Source organism: Myotis lucifugus, unplaced genomic scaffold, assembly GCF_000147115.1.
Source record: "Myotis lucifugus unplaced genomic scaffold, Myoluc2.0 scaffold_91, whole genome shotgun sequence".
NCBI classification, from domain to species: Eukaryota; Metazoa; Chordata; class Mammalia; order Chiroptera; family Vespertilionidae; genus Myotis; species Myotis lucifugus.
The window spans coordinates 4,580,279-4,597,485 of NW_005871139.1; the positions used below are offsets into that span (position 1 = coordinate 4,580,279).

At 41.9% G+C, this 17,207-nt stretch overlaps 1 protein-coding gene across 6 annotated transcripts in view; it reads right to left on the reverse strand.

Moving 5' to 3' along the window:
• Positions 1-2,342: 2,342 nt before the first annotated feature.
• Positions 2,343-17,207, reverse strand: part of SLC11A2 (solute carrier family 11 member 2) — a 40,662-nt gene continuing 25,797 nt past the window's right edge. For 2 of the 6 annotated variants that reach the window (XM_006091564.3, XM_023756365.1), the window contains exons 11-17: positions 16,328-16,414; positions 15,482-15,601; positions 15,178-15,327; positions 14,606-14,679; positions 13,518-13,671; positions 11,900-11,953; positions 4,688-6,122 (exon numbers count right to left, since the gene is read on the reverse strand). In XM_006091564.3, coding sequence (XP_006091626.1) covers positions 6,045-6,122; positions 11,900-11,953; positions 13,518-13,671; positions 14,606-14,679; positions 15,178-15,327; positions 15,482-15,601; positions 16,328-16,414 — 717 coding nt within the window. In that variant the 3' untranslated portion in view covers positions 4,688-6,044. Of the gene's footprint in view, positions 2,382-4,687; positions 6,123-11,899; positions 11,954-13,517; positions 13,672-14,605; positions 14,680-15,177; positions 15,328-15,481; positions 15,602-16,327; positions 16,415-17,207 lie in introns of those variants that run through there. The other 4 variants (XR_002829982.1, XR_002829981.1, XM_023756366.1 and 1 more) reach the window with 4 other exon arrangements.

The following is a 17,207-nucleotide window of genomic DNA, read 5'->3' on the forward strand; positions in this document are numbered from 1 at the left end:
TACATCAGAAGAGAATGGTCATGTTATTTAAATTTGGTTCACCACTGTGCACCTCACCCTTATATAGAAACTTCACTATTCTACCACAAACATAAATGTTTAACATGTATATATCTGTATACTCATTTTTATATTTCTTGAAAGCATTTCTAAGAGTATGAAGGTAAATTGCTAAAAAAAAAAAAAATGTCCCTTTTCCCCCAGATGGTAATATTGTGGGGGTGAAAGGATTTAGTCCAGACATGCTATTGCTAATCTCATATGACACTGTAGAAAACACAAGAAACCAAAGTAGACATTACATTTTAAATAGTCTCTGGCCTCAAAGTCCTCTGTAACTGCCCTAGGGTTCTAAAAAGATTTATTAGACTGTGTTAAACTCATAACTATCATGACTCAGATTTACTCCCTTAAGACTCCAAGCCTGGAAGAGAAAAAGAAACAGCCTGACCAGCATGGTTCAGTGGTTGAGTGTTGATCTATGAACCAGGAGGTCTCGGTTCGATTCCCGGTCAGGGCATGGTCAGGGCACGGAGTCCACAGCCCAGGTTGTAGGCTTGATCCCCAGTGGGGGCGCATGAGGGAGGTAGCCAATCAATGTTTCTCTCTCACCAATGATGTTTTTATCTCTCTCTCCCTCTCCCTCCCTCTCTTAAAACCAATAAAAATATTTTTTTTTTAAAAAGAGATTCACTGAAATAAAATCAAGAATGCACTGTAAGCCCGGCCAGCGTTGCTTAGTGGTTGAGCATCACCTATGAACCAGGAGGTCATGGTTGGATTCCAGGTCAAGGGCACATGCCAGAATTGCAGGCTTGATCTCCAGTAGGGGGCATGCAGAAGGCAGCTGATCAATGATTCTCTCTCATCATTGATGTTTCTCTCTCTCTTTCTCTCCCTCTTCCTTCTTCTCTGAAATCAATAAAAAAAAAAAATTTTTTTTAAGGCCCTAGCTGGTTTGGTTCAGTGGATAGAGTGCCAGCCTGTGGATTAAAGGGTCTCAGGTTCGATTCTGGTGAAGGGCACATGCCCAGGTTGCGGGCTCGATCCCCAATAGGGGGCAAGCAGGAGGCAGCCAATTAATGATTCTCTCATCATTGATGTTTCTATCTCTCTCCCTCTCCCTTCCTCTCTGAAATCAGTAAAAATATATTTAAAAACAGAAAAACAGAATGTAAGACATTCTTTGTGGTGATTTCCTCTTCCTTGCTGTTTCCTGTACTGGAGGGTTATTCTGACAGGAAGATGAAGTCTAGTATTTGAGGAAGTGAAATGTAGGGATATTTGAAAATATGTCTGCATTCTAGGTATTAGCCCACTGTTCTGTGTATTATATACATTTTTCTCCATTGGCACAAGTAATTATTTTAAAAGTTGTCATTTGTATCTATCATGAAGCTCTTTTAGTGCCACCAACAAATACACATTTTGGTCAACACTGTCCTCATTGGAAAACGGGCAAGGAAAGAATCCAACTACTTTATTCCATTGAAGAAAATATTCCAGCAACTACATCTAATATGTTCCATGAAGGTCAGGAAACTTGAAGACAGCTGGCACAGAATGCCATGCTGCAAAGACCCTCTTTTAAGAAAGGTTACTCTTCATGTTGATTGCACGATGAAAAGATAAGGCTACTGGAAGATTCCACTCTCTCAATAAATACTCAGCATAAAAATAGATTAGCTTAGCGGGCATGGCTCAGTGGTTGAGCGACCTATGAACCAGTAGGTCATGGTTCGATTCCCCGTCCAGGCATATGCCTGGATTGTGGGCTTGATCCCCAGTGGGGGGAGTGCAGGAGGCAGCAAATCAATGATTCTGTCTCATCATTGATGTTGCTATCTCTCTCTCCCTCTCCCCTCATCTCTGAAATCAATAAAAAAAATATTTTTAAAAAATAGATGAACTGAGCCCTAGCCGGTTTGGCTCAGTGAATACAGTGTCAGCCTGTGGACTGAAGGGTCTCAGGTTCGATTCCGGCCAAGGGCACATACCTGGGTTTCAAGCTTGATCCCCAGTGTGGGGCGTGCAGGAGGCAGCCAATCAATGATTCTCTCATCATTGATGTTTCTATCTCTTTCTCCCTCTCCCTTCCTCTCTGAAATCAATAAAAATATATTTATTTTTAAAAAAAGATGAACTGAAGTGTTTAATTAGAAATGTTTTCCCCCCCCAAAACCCAGAAGGTTCCAAAATTAATCTTACTGAGAGAATTAAAGTAATATATTTATTGCTTGAAAAAAGCAATGCATAGTATTTATTAGAGTAGCCACGCATGAGAACTCACCAATGATGTTATCACACATGGAGAAAAGTATGCAGGATTCTGATTTACCACATAAGCTTGGGTAAAGAGGGAGGGCCAGTGCAGGAAGACCCTATGAATAGATAATATACAGCACCTGAATGTGCACAATACTTCTGGGGCAAAGCTTTGGTGGCTTAATGTCATAATATTCACAATTGAGAAGGCTATTTTCATTGGCTACTGTAAACCTTAATGCCTCACTTATGAATGCCTTTTGTATTAAGTGACACACAGTTATGGAGCAGCAGCTGCTCTGTAGCAACTACAGACAGTCCTCGGGTTACATTGGACTCGACGTACGTCGTTTCGTGGTTACATCACCATCTCCATTTATAAAAAAAAGTTCCGTCATTTCGAGGTATGTACATATGTGCTTTATGTTTTTTATTTATTTACCACAAGGTCAGGAATTGTTCTCTTTCTTTTAAATTTTTTTTACTGTTTCACTTCATTACTGCTGTGTATGTGCTTCATGTGAGTGACGTAGGTGCTTATGTAGGTGGGTTCTGACTTATGGCGAAAATCGCGTTACGTCGCGCCGTAGGAACGGATCTCCGATGTAACCCGAGGACCTACTGTATTTAATCGCATTTTTTTGGACATTCTGGGCATACAATGCCAGAGCATCATTTTACAAATTGACTTAAACCCCAGGACTGAGTGAGTGTCTACAACTAGGCTATTCTTCAAATTAAATATATTATCTGTATACGCACATAATATAGAAATCCAGATTTTTAAATCATAAATTAGAGAATGATTAAATGTTCTTAATTTAGCAAAAACGTTTACCCAAGACTCACCCTTTAGACATCAATCTCTTCAACTGGTTTTAACATGATTCCGTTTGCTTTATTATCAAATTTTCTAATTACAGGAGTCATAGGACCTGAAGGGTATACTTGTAAGTTTTTATGAACTCTAGTCTGTTCCTAGTAATATACAGTTAAAGAATGAAGAAGAGCTACAGAAACCCTCCAAGTATATAATCTCTGTTTAACCATCCACCTCATCGTTTTATGAGTTGCAAAACAACAAAAAAAGTTTTTTGGCTTTTCTTTTCTTTTCCCAAACATCCTCTTGGAATGTTTCTACTGGGAAATGAAATTGTCCAAGGAGGAAAGAAAATGCAACCAATTGTTTTGAGTTGCTATCTGTGCATAAAGAAACCAAAACAGTGAAACTCATTTTAAAAGTCTATTTTTAAAGTGAAAGTTGCTAATTGATGTTAATTCAGTTTCATTTTTAAAATTGGAAGGACTCTAACTTGGGTTACAAGGCTGCTGCTCTTATCAGAAGTTGTAAGGGCCCCTGAAGTAGAAATGAGGGAATTTTAAAGTACCATTTTCGATGGCTAAATCATTATAAATGAAGATAGGCAACTATTTAGATTTTTAAAAAGTCTTATTGAAAGGTACTAAGTTTTAAAATAAGAGAAGTCAGAAATTTAACTTTTATGTTGAAGGAAGAAAATGATGCTCAAAGTCACACAAAGGCTGCAGGGTTTATAAACTCAATGCCTTTGGGGCTGGAAGGAAATGAGCGAAGGGGTGTATCCACCCTGAAGTACATCCCATTAAAATGAATAGCCCTCATGGCCGGTGTCCGCAGTGGTTACAGCACTGGCTAGCACACGGAGTTGTCTCGGGTTTGATTCCCAGTCAAGGGCATGTACCTGGGCTTGCAGGTTCGATCCCCAGCCACAATTGGGTGTGTGTGGGAGGCAACCAATTGATGTATCTCTCTCTCTCTCTCTCTCTCTCTCTCTCTCTCTCTCTCTCTCTCTTCCTCTCTCTTCCTCCCTCTTTCCTTCCCTTCCACTCTCTCTAAAAATCAATGGAAAATACATCCTCAGGTGAGGATTAACAAAAAATAAAACATGGGTAGCTGTGCCCTGGCTCAGTTGAGTGCCATCTCATGCATCAAAAATGTTGCCAGTTTCGCCCTGCCAGTGTTGCTCAGTGGTTGAGCATCGACCTATGAACCAGGAGGTCACAGTTCGATTCCTGGTCTGGCCACATGCCTGGGTTATGGGCTCAATCCCCAGTGTGGGGCATGCAGGAGGCAGCCTATTAATGATTCTCTCTCATCATTGATTTTTCTCTCTCTCTCTCCCCCTCCCTTCCTCTCTGAAATGAATAAAAATATATTTTTTAAATGTTGCCCATTTGATCCCCAGTAGGGGTTGTGCAGGAGGCAGCCGATAGATGTTTTTTTCCCTCTCTCCCTCCTTCCCTCTCCCTCTCTCTCACTAAAGTCGATAAAAACATATATATACGGATAGCTGCCATTCAGATCCAGCCAACTGCACTCCCAGGCAGGAATGTGAGCCCAGTGTTGAAAATCTTCCGAGTTTACAGATAATCATGCAAAAACTTTCCATTTTTAAATATTACATTTTTATTATAAAAATTTTAAGGAAAATAATCCTGGTTAGGAAGAGGGTCAAAAAAATCTATAAGCCACACGTGGGCCGGCAGTTTGTGACACGTGGACTAATCTTCCAAGTGCCAGTCTAGTTCTAATCTCATATTACTACTTGGTATAAATACACTGAAATAAAATGCTTAGCATTCCCTAGGAGATTCAACATTAGAAATATAAGCCACTCCTGGAAACAGCTTTGGACCTAGAAATGATGTTGGACTGTTAATGGGAAAAGTGGGAAGAAAAGACATGGTGGGACTATACATATTTTAGAAAGAAAACGAATACCTCCATTATCTTGTTGGGACTTGCAAAGTTAAACAGTAGACGGTTCTTATTTTTATACCTAAACCTTGACTGTTAGAATGGGCTGCATTACATAATGCAGCATGGAAAAATGATCATTGGTTAAAGTATGGTTTCTGGCCCTGGCCAGTGTGTTCAGTTGATTGGAGCATTGTCCTGTAGACCAAGAGGTAGTGGGTTCGATTTCCAGTCAGGGCACATACCCAGGTTGCAGGTTCAATCCCCAGTTGGGGTGGGTGCAAAGGCAACCGATAGATGTTTTTCTCTCTCTCAAATCAATTTTTTAAAAAAAGTATGGTTTCTGGATCTTGTTACTAGGTATTAAGCTCTTTGGAAAACACCATCATACTTCTGAAAAAAAATTCAAGAAAATAATAAAGCATACTGATAATTAGGATTAAATATGATTGCCAAATGTAAGAAATATTTTCTTTAGAAATGATGTGCTAGTACCATTAGTTACGAAGGGTCTGGTTAATTAAAACTGAAATGAAATTTAACTGGCCACAGCCAAGCACCACTTTAAAAGGTAAGTCATGTGGGCCAGTTCATTCTGAAAAAGAGTGTTACTCCTTTTCCTTTCTCACTTGTGATCCAGAAAAAACAGATATCTGATTTGTCTGAACAGTGTATTTTTTAAAAAATACAAAAAATCTATTTTTATAACCTTTAAACTCTACCCAAACTGTTATGTTCGGGTCCACTTAAATACATACACTTTTTTTTTTTTAATTCCAGGAGTTAAGACACAAGCCCATAGGGGTGTGTGGCCATCACAGGCCCATCAATTAACTCCCGGCTGTTGTAGGACTGTTGTGAGGTGGGTGGGTCTCTGACCTACACTTAACAGCTGTCAGCTTTTAACAGTCTTCCCATGAGGAAATCTTTGCATTTTGTTCAAAACATTTGAACAAAACTCACCTCTGAACTAACAGAGATATGTTAAGGGGCACTTGGACTACGAGAAAATGGTTCTTATACAGTCTTCGCAGGCTGTCAGTCATCTAGACACAAGTGAGTCGGCATCCACGGTGTTCAGAAGGTAGAGTTCAGGCTGAACTGTCAATCCCACGTGGTACTAAGGACAAAAAGATGGAAAGGGTTAGACTGACTTATATTTAAATATTAAAACTGGCACTTAAGTATCTATAAATAGCATATCGATATAGGCCTTTTTTTCAGTACTGCTACATTTTTATTTCAGAAAAGAAATGGCTTACCGATACATAGTTTATAGTATTAAAAAAAAATAGCTAGGAGCTGAAATAGTTAAGGATTGCAATAGTGCCAAATGTCCTTAGCACAGTTTGCACTTGACTGTTCTTGTAACATACTTTGCCTAAGGATGGGTGCTTTTGATCAGGATATTAAGGGCAAATACACTGGCTGCTTTTCTATTTTAGTACTGTGTGTCAGAAATCAGTTTTCAAGTGGTTTAAATCTGAAGCCCCATTACCTTTGGCACCTGAGAAAAGTCTTTCATTAAAAAACAAAACACACAAAACGGCTGAGAGGGGAATGACCTATGGTTCCAAACTGTTTGTCAGTCTGAATCAGCTTCGGCTGCTTTCAGAACACATGGCAGACCCTTCTCCTGGAGACCTGAATCCAGATGGTTTGTGTTGGGGTCTGTGATGCTGCATTAACTCGTTTTCTCTTTTCTCCCTACACTGCTGGGTAATCACTGAGTCTCCTTTTAGCCCCACTGTCCCTGCTCAGGGCCTTGGAAATGTTCTTGCCCCTTGGCACTAGCAGCCCGTGAATGAATGCAGAATGCAGACTGTAAATCCGTAGTAAGAAAATATTCCTGTTATAGTGGGAAAGGCACTGGAGTTGGGTTCAAGCTCCAACTCTGCTACTTCCCATGACCTTGCGCAAGTCAGGTAGCCTTTTGGAGCCTTATCCTACTTATTTGTAAAATGGAAATAAATCCTATCTTTGCAAATTCCAAGTACAGAATATGCCATCTCATGTTAGTGTTCAATAAGCATAATTTCTTTTAACACGTTACAAATTGCCCTGTATACCTCACAGGCTTGTGGTGACTGCCTAGAGAGGAGTCCAGATGGAGCCCAAGATAAAACTCGTCTCAATTAATGGGCTAGGAAATACTGAGTCACACTGGCCTTGGGGCAGAAAAGCAGCTCTTCAGGGATAGCTTGTTTATTCACTTTAGGGCTTTACATCTCAGGGTTTCCTAATCAAGAGCCATTGATTGCCAGATATATTGACAATTCACTGCACCCTATTCTCAAATGAGCTAAGGTGGTGGGCCTCCTATGCAGTAAGCAAGGATTGCATTATTAGTCCTATGATCCCAGCGTGTATCACGTACAGAACTTCTTCACTGGACAAGTTTGTCCTATTGCTCTGCGACATTCAGAAATGGGGCTAAATGGCACATAGTCTGAAATATCCTCTCAGGGGCAGAGAAGTAATGCAAATGAGTAAACTTACTATTAGTTCTTAGCTACTGCTGGGGTTGGATCACAGAGGGCCCGCCCATTTTCTACACCTGCCAAAAACATTACTTTTTTTTTTTTTTAACTTAGCGCAGGCCAAACAAAATTAGTCTACCAGTTGGCAACTTCTGAGCTAAAACATATTTTAATACTAATCAGAGTATCAAGCAAATGCTTCCATGTGTTGATGTTTCTGGTGCTTTTAACCACGAAAACTTGGTGTCTTAAACTCACATGAAGGGTGTACTGCATATTACGTGGGATGGTTTGGTAATGATAATGTAGGCCCTGCAGTTAAGCCATTCAAGTTCAAATGCCAATTGCCCTTTAGCAATTGTAACTTGGGGAAGTTATTTTTTGCCTTTCAGTTGCCTCACCTATATAGAAGTTATCCTCTTGTTATACGAATTAAATGAGATTATGAGTGCTTAGACCAGGATTAGCTCATAGTAATGTGTTAGCGGCTTTAAACATTCAGAAGCTAAGGTGTCAAGAGAGGCTGACACATTCTGATTCACAGTCCTACCCAATGAAGGAGCAGAGAGTTCTAGAGGGCAATGTTAAAGGTTCTTGGGTCAACTGAGGATCTTCAGATTGTTATGCATCCTATTTTAGTTCTGAAAATAAACCCAAATTAAGAAGAGAGCTAAATGAGGTAGGACAACAGAGAGAACAAAACTCCCAGATTACTTCTACAGCATAACCTAAGTATTTAGCTCTTGTAAGACACGGAAAGCTTGCAACAGAAAAAGGGAAAATGAAGTTCTGGTGACCCTCTTGGGACAAATGAAATGCTGACTTAGATTTTCCCGTCATGCATCTGGTGACAGGACAGGTAGTTCGCTGTGCCTGAACTTGTCTTTATTTTCACTAAATGTGGCCAATATTCCCATTTATATTGGGGCTGCCAAAATGCTCACTTTTTTTTAATGTTTTTATTGATTTTATTTTATTTTTTTGCAAGGGAGAGGGATAGAGATAGAAACATCAAAAGAGAAACATGATGGATCAGCTGCCTCCTCCACACCCCCTACTGGGAATTGAGCCCAAAACCGAGGCATGTGCCCTGACTAGGAATCGAACCAGTGACCTCTTGGTTCTTGGGTCAATGCTCAACCACTGAGCCACACTGGCCAGGCTCACTCATTTTTTTAAGATAATTTTAGTTTCTCTTTTCAAATACTCCTACTTTTTATTGGCAGTATATACAGAATATAAATGCCTATTTCAATGGTGAAACAAGACTACAGTTAGAAAAATGTTCAGTTTAGAGCAGAGAAAGGCAGAATAACAAGTTTCTTATTATTTAAATACTAGAGGCCCGGTGCATGAAAATCGTGCACTGGGGGGGGGAGGAGGGGGTCCCTCAGCCTGGCCTATGCACTCTCACAGTCCAGGAGCCGTCAGTCAGACATCCTTGGTGCTGCTGCGGAGATGGGAGAGACTCCCGCCACCACCACTGCATTCACCAGCCGTGAGCCTGGCTTCTGGCTAAGCAGCACTCCCATGGGAGTGCACTGACCACGAGGGGGCAGCTCCTGTGTTGAGAGTCTGCCCCCTGGTGGTCAGTGCGCATCATAGCGACAGGTAGTTCCACTGTTTGGTCGACTTGCATATTAGCCTTTTATTATATAGGATGGTAATGATGTGACCTTTAGCAATAGCAAAAGTATTTGAATAAGTGGGTAAACAGAAATTAGTGTTTGGTGTCTGCAATTCATCAAGTCTAAGGATTAACCTACTAGTATTTATTTCTCTTTCCCTTTTAAAGAGGGAATAAGAACAGAGTGGGCTTAATACGTCGCTCCAGGTGGTGGATGAAGTTTCAATATTTCAAAGTTCTCGAGATCTTTATTAATAAAGTATTTTTAAGGTTAAAAAAATACCCAGGAAACCAAATTGAAAAAAGAAAAATGTTTTTAATTACAAACCAAGTTTACATATTGTTAAACGGTCACTGAAAGCTCAGTTGTAACCACTCCTAACAGCACTAGCACAACCTCTCAGGAGCCACACTACAGCTCTGCCTCGTCCCTGTTGATTCCTCGTAGGCTGGAGCAGCACAGTCATTTGGTGACACATTTACGGAGAACAAGGACTGACTGACATAAAGTACAACTGTATACCCTAAACCAGTGGTCAGCAAACTGTGGCTCGAGCCGGCTCTTTGGCCCCTTGAGTGTGGCTCTTCCACAAAATACCACGTGCGGGCTCGCACGTACAGTGCGATTGAAACTTCGTGGCCCATGCGCAGAAGTCGGTTTTCGGCCTGGGCGAGTCTATTTTGAAGAAGTACTGTTGATATTTGGCTCTGTTGACTAATGAGTTTGCCGACCACTGCCCTAAACATTCCACACAGAGACACTGCCAAGACAATGCATGTGCTGGCGGCACTAGAAAACATGGAAGGTCCGCACACCGTGCACTGCAACCAGAGTGCTGGTGAAGTACGCTATCTGAGAGGGTCAGATGGAACACAGCAGGGGGGTTTTAACACTGTGACATATTCCATACATGTATTATAAAGTACCATTTAATTGGGAAGACATTTTCCATCACTGCAAGTTATAAATACAACGTTTAAAAGAAAACTGCCAGTTTTTACCTGGACTTCTAAGTATTTGTGAATCTGAGACTGACTGGGCCCACCCAGATTCAGGGCAAAGGTAAATGTTTCTGTACCGTCTTTACAAAGAACTTTTTCATCAATTTGGCCCTCACCTACTATAGCCAGACCTACTGAAGCTTAAGGTGTCATTCTTCGATATCTTCTCAGAGGACCAGGATGGATATGAGGAGGGACGGTTTGGGAAATTTGTCTTTCATGTTACTGTGCTATATTACTTGAGCAGCTAAGATAAAGGTATGGTCAGTGAAACAGCAGTTTACCCTTAGTGACTTATAAAAGACAATCTATCCAGTCTGCACTTTTGACTGTGCGCAAAATATCAGCAGTAACGCTGTTAGTGTTCAAGTGAACAGAGAACATCAATCCACCGTATTTCCAGAAGGAGAGCCCCCCACCTCCCAAATAAGAAGTCCTTCGGTGCCATTCCCATTACTGTCCTCACCACGTCAACAGCTATAAACGACTTGGTTATTTATCTGCGTCACACAAATGTGACTTGATTTGAGGTAATCACATAGTCTCGGTCTCCACGTGTAAAAATGTCGCAAGTGGCTGATGAGCAGCAGCTTCATGCTGAAGGGACCCATTTCCTCTGACTCCGAGCTCCACCATCTGGTCTCAAAAAATTTTCCCTCTGAGGGAGTGGCTGAAGAGAGAACTTCGCAACCACAGTGATACCCTACTGACTTGCTGAGAGAGAGCTTTGCATCGCTTAGGTCCACAGCTCTGAGGCTGCCTGCAAGCCGTCCTGGGCACTTCAGGAAAACGTGATGGTGCTGGCAGGAGGTGGCTCTCAGGAATACACAGATGGTGCTTCTTCTCCTTTCAAGTCTTTTCTCCTTACCCCAAAGTCTCATGAGAACTTCAGTTTATAAATGCTACCGTCTTTCTCCATCACCACCCTCCTGGAGGAGGAGGTGAAGGTTTTACACTAAATGTGCTTGAAAGTAAGTGTCAAGAAAGCTGTGTATTAACATAAAAGTGATTCAAGTCAGGACTCCCAAGAAAATCCTGGTAAGTGTTCAATCTCTGAGGAAAATCTTCTAAGTGATTTTCGAGGTGATTAGTAACCACCACCTACAGGTGAGTTTTGCTATTTGTCCATTTATCACCTTTATGTTTTTTTACCCCTCTTAACTTCCACTGAGAAATTTAAAGTAGAAATAAACTGAAAGAATTCTAAACCTGATAGAGGTGGCGGTCTCACAATTCTACATTTAATATGGATAAAACCACTCTAGTTGAGATTTTACTTTTTATAATTAAAATAATTGAAAGGGTATGCATAAGTATTTCTCAGCCTTTTAAAATCCATTATCTTTTAATAAACAAATCTGCATACCCATTGTGTACTTTTGTTATGAAATGTACTGCATTTTCCAGTTCTTTTTTAACATACAGCCTAGTTAAGAATCATGCATAGAGATTTATCTCTCAAAAGGATAAAATAAGCTGGCTCTTCAGCAGCTCAAGAGTTAGTGTTAAAATGACAGCAGCAAATAGTCAGCTTTTCAAAGACCCAGTTCCCAGGTTAGGAGGTCAGGAAGAAAAATATCCATCTTTCATACATATGTGAGTCTTTCACAACAAACAGGGGAATCCTAAACGCAGTCTGTGCAACAGCACATACTTCTGGCTATGTTCACACAGTAAACCATAGAAACACACTGGCTCTGATGGCTACCTGGATCAGACCGACTGACCCAGCGTCTACTTAGTATAGTCATCGGTGGCTTCTTCAGTCAGGACTTTAGAGGCGCTTACCGTGTGCCCACAATCCAGGCAGGACATGCCCAAAGCAATCAGACATTGCCAAATCTGAAAGAGAAAACAGAGTCACGTTCACCAACCTCTCTGAAGAGCCCTCTTGCCCACCGTGACTGCTCAAAACTGGGCTCCTCAGATGCAAACCTGCTCTCTTCCGTGAACATCCATTTGCCTGTCTTCTATCACCAAGTCATTCTCCAAACCCCACAACCCCTTCAAACCATCCCGGACTCTCCTTCTGCGGCCAGGTTTTTCCATATAGTGACAATGCTGAGCTCCCTCTGCTCCTGCTGCTGGGTGCCTGCAGTTTGTTTCTTTTATTGGACTTGGAGTTCCCTAAAGAACACTTTTCTTCATGAGGAGGGGCATGATGACAGACTAATACAACTGGATAGTCTCCGAAACTGCTCTATGAAGTGTATGTTTGGAGCTAAACAGCAGAACCCATTCTAGCCTTAAAAACAGTCTTCAGAATCTCAAGAGTCTCGGGCTGCCTGAGGACACCTCGGCACCTTCATGACCAATTTGCATGAAGGAAGGATTCCCTTACCTTCTACAGCAAATTTTAAAAACAATTCCTGTTAAGGACATATTCAGTTACTTGGATTTCCTGAGAGTAGGTCCCTATAATATATAGGGTCAGCATGATTTTAGTGTGCCTAAAGTTTACTGAGAGCAAAAGAAAGGGATGTATCAATTCAGGACATCGTTTTTCAACATTCACTAAAGTGACTTTTCTCAATCAAGCATGGGGACTAGGTTAACTGTTACAAAGATCAGCAATGAGTTTCCAGCCTCCATCCCTAACCATTCTCTTCAGCAGATATGGTACAAATTCTGCCGTCCCTGGTCCTCAACCCTTGTGTGTTTCAGAGAAACCTGTATAGAACAGGGAGGTGGATGTGTTGTTGCTGCTATAGTCATTTTTCATTAATATAAATAATGCTATAGAAGATTTGGAAAATAAAGAAAAAAATATATCCATAATCCCATCATCTTAAGATCAGTATTACCATTTTTATATAATTGACTCTAGAATTTTGAAAAAAATTTTATTATCTGGGTACACATAATTCTACATTCCTTTTCTATGTGGTTTTATAACCATCACTTTTTAATAATTCTAAAATAATTCAATGTGAGAGTATAACTTTTTATTTATTTCCTTACTGGACAACTATTAAGTAGCAGAGCTGAGCAGGGCTGTGAACCCACATGATCCACCCCATAGCTCTGAAATCACACCGCACAGCCTCCGTCTCCAACACCATTTTGTTCCACTCTCTGCTTTCCAGACTGATTCTCTTTGTTTAGTTCCTACACTCTCCTGTTAGGAATTATTAAGAATGGAAACTAAACAGAAGTGACAGGAATAGAAAGATGATAGCTCTTAGGAACCAAATTTTATGGTTAAAAATACTGTTTAACCAAAAAAGTGTGTATGTATATGTGTGTGTGTATACAGTTTAACCATAGCTGACTTAACAATTTCATGTAAATTATCTCAATAACCTGAAGACAGATTGCTAGGTGCTCCTTTGGGTGCTTCCTGGATGTTAGTCAGCCCCACACTGCTGACTAACTTATGCCCCTGCCCCCTCCCAACTGGACTTACCAAGTAAAACACGAAGCTCAGATAAGCCACACTGACCACAGCAGCCACCACATACAGAACCATATGCCCAAGACTCTGGACATAAATCACGACAAAGTACATGTTGATAGAGCAGATGACAAAGACCAAGATCCCGCCTGCAACCTTCCAGCCCCTGTAAAAGAATCAGCACCGTCACTGAACAGCCCAGCCTGTCCACAACTGCAGGGCGCTGCGTCTCGCGGGGCAGACAGGGCAGGAGTGAGAAGCATTTCAAAGAGGTGTGCTCCCCCTCGTGGGAGCATGCCCACGCCTTTCCCTCCCCGCTCAGCTTCCCTGACAGGCGTCCATCCCCTAACTCTAAGGGACCCAAGAGACTTGCAACCAGGGGAGCAACGGGCAGCAGCAGCTCCTCCCAGACAAACCCCCTACACCTGTCTCCAAGGCCCCCTTTTCTCTGACTTCTAGTGAGTCAGAGCCACCCCACCTAGGTTCTCTCCTGTTGCTTCTTCCATCCTAAGCCCTTCCTTGTTTCACTGTCCCCAGCTTTAATAAATGTACTCTTTAAAAAAAAGAAATAAAAATAATTACCCCAGATTTGGTTAAATAAGCCAAAATTAGACAAAGAGAGAGAAAAAATACTATCAAATAACCTCTATTATTCAAGTCCCTAAAAATGCAACAAGTCATGAGTGTCCCTAGAGATCCAACAAGTAATTTCAACTGCTCTCATATCTGTTAAAGATGTGTATGTAAGGTATTAGCTTATACCGTTCTTATTCAGGTATTTAGCATGGAATTAAGTTGCTTAACACTTCAGCCCTGGCCGGTGTGTCTCAGTTGGTTGGGCATCGATCATCCTGTGCACTGAAAGATGCCTGGGTTATAGGCTCAATCCCCAGTAGGGGGCGTGCAGGAGGCAGCCAATTGATGTTACACTCTCACATCGGTTTCTCTCTCTCTCCCTTCCACTTTTTCTAAGCTAAAGATTGAGGGGGCAGTGCTAGCAACCACCCCTCCAACCCCTATGACTCAGTTTTTGACTGGCCCACGTAATGAAGATATCCTCCCCGCACACAGCTTTGGGGAACTGAGAGGAGCACACTCACATTCCATTGGCAAAGTCACTCATTACTGGCCGCAAGCTCGTAAACGTGAGGATGGGTATGAGAGCAAAGGGAAGCTGGAAAAGAAAAAACTAAGATCAGATGGGGCTGCTGGGGGTCCCTGGATCACCCCAGAGAGTAGCACTGTTAGTGAAAGGGAAACACAGATCCTGCCTCAATCGCCCTATGAAAAATTATTCCTATCATCCCAAATGCCAAGCATTACGTTGAAATCTGCACAGCTGTCATTAACCTAACATCAATTATGATCATAAGGTTCTTTACAAATACTTGTTTCTGCCTTGTCTTAACCTGCTTAGGACCTAGCAGTGTCCTATATGTCATTTAATACTTTCTTGGCTTAATGAATAATAATTTTGTGTCCTATATGTAATTATAATTTATAATTCCCATTCAACAGACTTTAAAAAAACCAAGTCATTTCTAAAAACCTTTTAGATGCCAGGGATTTCATACACATTTACTGCAGACCAAGACCATGCCTCTCTCTTCCTCTAAATTTTCCCCAGCACTTGGCACTAGGCTTGGTACCTAGGGCAGCCCATATGCTACACCTGTAAGCTCTGCAGAACATTGAGGAAGTCATTCATCCCGGTTAGATGCTCTACATCTTGGAAGACAGCAACCAGCAGAGTCGGGATAATGGCAATAGAGCGGGTCAGAATCACTCGGGCAAAGCGTGACCATCTTAGGTTCAGGAATCCCTGGAAGAAAACACAGAAGCAGGATGAGTGTCTGGAACAGGAAACTAAAAAAGTTTTGGAGAGATTCAGGAAGACCTTAAAAGCATGGGATTAATAAGTAACAAAAGGCCAATTTCCCCTTCCTCTAGTGAATACCAGTCAAAGCAGCACCTACCTCCATGACAAACTGGCCAGAATAGGTTCCTGTCATGGTGGAGCTCTGCCCTGCGGCCAGGATCCCCACGGCCCAGATGTAGAGTGCAGCAGGCCCGAAGTAACATCCCAGCACAATACCCTGGGGGGGCGGAGGGAGGGAAGAAGCAGGTGTGTGTTAGGGAACTGCTTAGACGATACCCGAAACAGCATGTCTCTCTTCTTTCCTATGCACCCACCTAAACCAAGGGCTGTGCAGGGCCCTGTCCCAGAAGCTCAACTCAGTCCTCACTTCATTCTAAAGCTTTCAACCGAAATGTTGCTGGATGGTCCTTCTTTCCTTAGCCTAGTCCTTTCTCTTCTCCAAGCTCCTAAAGCCTTCATCCTCAACCTACACCTGAAATATTAATAAAATAAAAAAAGTCTACGCTATATTTCCCAAATTATACTGCTTAACACACTATTTTAGAAGATAACAGGAGTGAAAAGAAAGGTAAAAAAATTTGGGAAATGCTACATACATACATTTTCTACCCCTGGAGGTTCACAATGTAACCAATATAAAAGGGACTGAGCCCCAATGAAGACCACTTTACTAGGTACACTTTCTTCAACTGCACCAGTTAACATCTGGTAGAACACTCTACTATCAGCACAAGTTTGGGAACTGCTGAAACAATTCACTTTTTTAGCTGATCCTTTATTCTTTCTATGTAGTCCAAAATGGTTGCCTAGCATCTGGCCCTCTGAAATAAATGACACTCCACAGGGAGATATGCTCAGCTCTGAAGCGAACCTACAGAAAAGACCAGCTAGTAGGCCAAGAATAGTGATCCAGGGGCAAAGAACACGAATCTGGATGGTTTACCCCTTTGAAGATGTCCACAGCCAGTGTTGAGTTATCATCAGGAATAAGGCCAGTATGGGGACTGCTGCTATTTTTACAGACTTCAATCTGGAAAAGAAAGCAGTTTAGGAGCAACTTTTATTTTCGAGGCCTGGGCCAGAGGAGAAGCGCTCTCCCACAGATCACACACACGTCATCTATGCTACACAGCCTGGAGGCAAGACTGGATACTTCAGGCTGTGATGGGGCAGACACTGGGGGCAAGTAGCACTTGTGCTCTTCCTACATAATCTTTTTGTTTTACTGATTTCAGAGAGAGGAAGGGAGAGGGAGAGAGAGATAGAAATATCAATGATGAGAAAGAATCATTGATCGGCTGCTTCTTGCACATCCCCTACTGGGGATCAAGCCCACAACTCAGGCATGTGCCCTTGACTGGAATCGAACCCGGGACCTTTCAGTTCACAGACTGACGCTCTATCCACTGAGCCAAACTGGCTAGGGCCCTCCATAATCTTTCTGCACCCCCATGTCATCAAAAAGATTTACTGAGTTAGAGTGTGCACTGTTGGGTCATTTTAAATGACAGGAAGAGAGGACCCTTAAGAAGGCTTCAAATAGGAGAGGACAACCAGAACAGGGAGTCCTTAGTCAAAGCAGAGCCAGGAGTCTGAGGTCCTATACATGGGAGCAAAGTGGTGATCAAAACTGGATAGGCAACCAGGAACTGAGAAGACAGAATTCAAAATGACAAACAGAAACTGTTGCCAGGACAGACTGTTTTGTTTGTTGCCTCCTCCCTACCTGTACTCAATCACCAAATGGCAGGACTGGCAAGCAGACTGGCAGTTGATAAACAGGAAACAAAAGGCAAAAGAGATGTGAAGCCACTAACAAAATA